We start from the raw sequence: 4,805 nt of genomic DNA, 5'->3' as shown, positions 1-4,805 counted from the left end.
ATCTGGTCAGCTCTGTTTCCTAAGCTTGCTATTTCATTCTTCATCTCTTTTAATGTGCTCTTCATCTCCAAAAGTTCTATTTTGTTCTTTTTTGGGTTTCAGTTTCCTTACTAAAAAATTCATTTTGTTGGTCTATTTTGATCCTAAGTTATTGGAATTGTCAATTAGATTTTTCATGCATCTCATTGAGTTTTTTCAGAAGTACCATCCTGAATTCTCTGTCATTTAAATTGCATATTTCTATGTCTTTAAGCTTATTTTCTGGAGATTTTTCTCTTTCTTTCTGAGCTGCCTTGTCACCTTGATTGTTCATGGTGTTTGATGGACTATTTCTCCACCTGGGCATTAATGGGAATGTATTCTGCCTTTTTTTTTTTTTCTTCCAGAAAGAACATTATATAGAGGTGTCTCTGTATAATAAAACTTAGCCTGTTGATAAGAAGGTACTTTTCTTTTGACTTCCAGTAGGTGGCATCTAAGCATCTTGGATCTCTGCTTTGAGGCTAATGCCTTTTTTTCCTGTGATAAATATTCGAGTCACGATAGCTACCCTCAGCCCCAGTCTGACAGTGGATTTTTGTTTCAGTACCATTTATTCAAATTCCCGTGGGGGCTCTGTGGTGCTAGGTCTGGGAGGAGATGGAGTGGGAGGAGATGGGGTGGAAGGAGGACACACTCTGGGTTGGTGGGTAGGGGTTGCTGCTCGTGTCCATGTCTCAGCCTTCCACTTTGCAACCCGGGCGGCTAAGACACAGCTGTTGCCCCTCCGCACTTAGTTCATATTCAGTTCACAATCAGGTCCCCTCGGTCTCAGTGCCTGACTGTAGTACTGGCCATGGTTTATGTTTCAGTACTGGTTATGAAAATTCTCGTGGGGCTACACAGTGCTAGGTCTGGGAATATGTGGGGCGAGGGGGCACTCAGGGTGGTGGGGGTGGCACTGCCAGGCCTTTCCTTGTACACTGTCAGTTTCTGTGATATGAGGACTGTGTCTTGATCACTTTGTAATTTCTCTTGAGCTGGCCATAATGGCATTCACGGAAAGTATGATTATGGAGGCTGGAAGGTTCAACATTTGTGGGTTAGGCCAGGAGGCTGGAAGCCCAGAAGTCAATGCTGCAGTTCAAATCCGAAGGCTGTCTATTGTTAGAATTTCATTTCACTCAGGGGAGGTCGGTCTGTTGTTCTGTTTAAGCCTTCAGCTGATTGGATGAGGCCCACTGGCCTCATGGCGCTCCACAAGCCTGAGCTGGCAGATACACGACGTGCGCTTGACGACACAGCCCCTCTTTAATTTCTCTTGGTACTGTTTCGTAGTTTTTTTGTGTAGAGGTCTTGTTTAATTGGTTAAATTAATTACTTATTATTTTGTTCTTGTTCAATTAATTTTTTACATTAAAATATTATTTTGAAATAATTATAAATTTATAGGAAGTTGCAAAAATAGTACAGGGAAGTTCTGTGTGCTCTTCACTCAGTTTATCTCAATTGCTACATCATCAAAATTATAGTACAATATGAAAACTAGGAAACTGACATTGTTACAATGTGTGTATAGTTCTATGTCATTTTATCACCTGTATAGATTTGTGTAACCACTAATAATATTTCTGTTAATCTTCTCATTGTTTGTTGCTAGACTATGTCTGAAAATTTTCAAACAAAGGTAACTAGAAAAAAAAGACTGATAGAGTAGTTCTTTCAGAAGGATTTTTTTCTTCAAAAAGTTCTACCAGATGGTTGATTTTATTCAAAAAATAACTGTGTCAAAAACATACTTATGCAATCACCAAGTTCCCAGGAGAATTTTGGACATATGTGCTTGACAAAGGAGAAAAATTAAAAATACAAAATATGTGCTGATCAAGTATATTCTATTATTTGATTCTAGAAAACTATAAATTAAATTTAATTTTAAGGCAGAAATATCATGGGGTAGCTCATAATCTCTTTAGGGCTGACCCTCTTCTAATAGGAATACCTGTTACTGTAAAAATCCTCCAACTTTTGATCTCCTGGTTAACAACCGGTTGGTCAGAAGAATTCTGAGATTATAATCCTGACTTTCACACACACACAAAAAAGAGGGTGTCCTCACTTGCTTCTAAAATCAGATAGGTGAGCTGATACCGTGAGCATTTGAGGTAAGATGAAGCCAGATTAAGACAATCTATTACTTATTCATGATAATGAAATTATGATTATGTTTAAAAAAAGTCTTCATGTTTTAGAGATACTGCCTCAAAACGATTCAGTGTAGAGGAAGGATAAGTGAGGAAGAGTGGGTAATGATAAAAAAGACTGGTCATGTACCAATTGTTGAAGTTTGATATTGCTTCATTATTCTATTCTCTATACTTTTGTAATCATGTTTGATAAAAAGTTTTAAAACATTTTACTCACAATTTCAAATTTTCAGGTTCTGATCATTATTAAAAATTGAATATGTAACAGTAAAATCTGTAGAGTGACTCACCGGACATTTTCTGGTCTGAGTTTATCGAGAACCATCTCTATTAAATCGGGTCTAAATTCTTCCAGTAAATATTCAGCTGTGAGTACTTCTTCTAGGGGATAATACTTTAAAAAAGACAATAAAAATAAATAAATAAATAAATGGATGAATAAATAAATAAATAAAATGTGCAAGGCTAACTTATTAAAAGTAAACAGATCTCTAATACATCAAATCCATTATTTTATACCCCGCTCTTTCCTTCAATTAAATTTTATTCCACTAGAATATTTTCTCAATCTTTTCTCTTTACAACTACACTTTAAGCAGTTTCATATTGTGGCATATAGTTAATTCCCAAATACACTTACATTATAGAGAGCAAAATCGCAATTTTTTTCCAGGAAGGAATATGAGTACTATTTCTGGCTAAAAACTGAGTTCTTGGTAATGAAGAAAATTTGATGGTTAAATGCTGACACCTATAGGACTCTTAATATAAAGTACATGTGTTTTTATGAACAGAATTTTCCTCTCAAATTTCCATGAATGAAATCAGACAAGCACTTAGAAAGTTGATATTGGGGGAAAATGGTTTATATTTTCAGCTAATGTAGAAAATAATGTAGAAGATGCTTTTTAGTAAGAGCAACTTTTAATATACTGAGACAGAATGATTTATTTAACAAATATTTAATGAACACCTACTCTGTACCAGGCATTGTTCTAGGTGTTGCTGTGGACACAATGGTAGGTACGATAGATGATGTCCCTGTTCTCTAAGGAGCTTATATTCTAACCGGGAGGGAGGCAGACAATAAACGGATACTGTCATTATATTGATAGGTGCTATGAAGAAAATTGAAAAGGGGCAGGGGTATGATTGGGAGGTCAGGGAAGGTCTATACGCAGAGGAGACATCTGAGTGGAGACCCAAAGGAAAAGAAGAACCTAGCCATGCAAAGATCAGAGAGTGTTCCAGGTAGGGAAAACACCAAATATAAAGGCCCTGAGAGGGAGGAATAAACTTAGTGCTCGAAGATTAGGTAAACAGTATCACTGAAGTAGAATGAGAATAGGAGAAGTGGGCTGGGGAGTGGTATGGAATAGGATCAGATAGGCTGGGGTTAGATCACCTTGAAGGCCAAGGTAAAATTTTGGATTTTATTCTAACTCTGATGAGAAACCACTGAAGGACTTGACACAGGAATGAAACAATCTGATTTTGGTTTTCACAAGATCACTGAGGCCAGGAAAATAAACTATGGTGGGACAATAAAGAAAACAGGGAATCCAGGTAAGAGACTATGATGGTAGTCCAGGTAAGAAATAGTGGTAGTTCAGACTAGGGTGGTAGCAATGGAAATAGAGAAAAGTGAATGATCTATAGCTTTAACATAATTAGCAACTGATACACTGTAGGACTGAAAAATATTTAAAGCCAATAAGCAAAATGCCTATGTAATTAAAAATATTACAAATGATAATTTTTAGGATAGAAATTAAGATTTTTTTAAGCATGTTTTGACATCAAGGTTTGCCTGATTGCTACAAAGTCTAAAATTTTATACTGCAGCTTCAATTTTTATCATTTATGTCGTACTGTAAGTAAGATATGCAGGATCTCTGAAATGCTCTACAAACCAATATATACAGTAAAATAACAGCAAACTTACATGCAATATTCCTGCGATCTTAGAGGTATAACCTCGTGGCCTCTCTTTATCTTTAAACCTAAAAGCAACAGCATTCAAGTCCTAAAATGGGAAGTTAATCCAAATAGACATAAGTTAAGTATTATTTTAAAATACCTTTTTTTTAGTGTTTGGTTTGCACTCTAGACTTTCTACTCCATATTCAGTTTTATTACACTTTCTATAAAATTGCTATGCTGGATTTAGAAATGTATAGAACATGAATGAAAATAACAAATATAGAATATGATTCTAAAGCCAAATTAGTCAAAGAATTAGGAAAACTGTGTGGAAAAACCTTGTGAGATCCAACAGTTGCACAGATGATGATTTTGTTAACCCATTCAGAGAATTGCACACAGATTAGAATTTACTGTCATAAATTTCAGAGATTATATCTTGAAATTTTACCTAGATAAAGACGATTTCTCTCACCCTAAACTATATTTCAGAATTTTGATAGGCCTTAAATATAAAGTACATATATTTTTTAAACCCTTTTAAAAGACTTAAAATTTTTGAAAGACAAATACCTTTTGTTTTATGCAAAAAAAGAATTAAAAGAAAAAAGAAAAAAAGATAGCCAAGCTTTTCCATATATAGAATAATAAAATCACTTTTAAGATCACGATCATATATAAAACAATTCATTCTTT

The 4,805-nt window shown here is 35.0% G+C and overlaps 1 protein-coding gene across 3 annotated transcripts in view; it reads right to left on the bottom strand.

The window, feature by feature from the left end:
• IDE (insulin degrading enzyme) overlaps positions 1-4,805 on the bottom strand; it is a 104,096-nt gene that overhangs the window by 36,238 nt on the left and 63,053 nt on the right. For 2 of the 3 annotated variants that reach the window (XM_023531441.1, XM_011361570.2), the window contains exon 11: positions 2,477-2,580. In XM_023531441.1, the coding sequence (XP_023387209.1) occupies positions 2,477-2,580 (104 nt within the window). Of the gene's footprint in view, positions 1-2,476; positions 2,581-4,131; positions 4,213-4,805 lie in introns of all 3 variants that reach the window. The other variant, XM_023531440.1, reaches the window with a different exon arrangement.

This window comes from Pteropus vampyrus, unplaced genomic scaffold, assembly GCF_000151845.1.
Source record: "Pteropus vampyrus isolate Shadow unplaced genomic scaffold, Pvam_2.0 Scaffold68, whole genome shotgun sequence".
Lineage (NCBI taxonomy): Eukaryota > Metazoa > Chordata > Mammalia > Chiroptera > Pteropodidae > Pteropus > Pteropus vampyrus.
The sequence above is the reverse complement of the archived record's forward strand: the minus strand, read 5'-3'. Positions and strand labels throughout refer to the sequence as shown.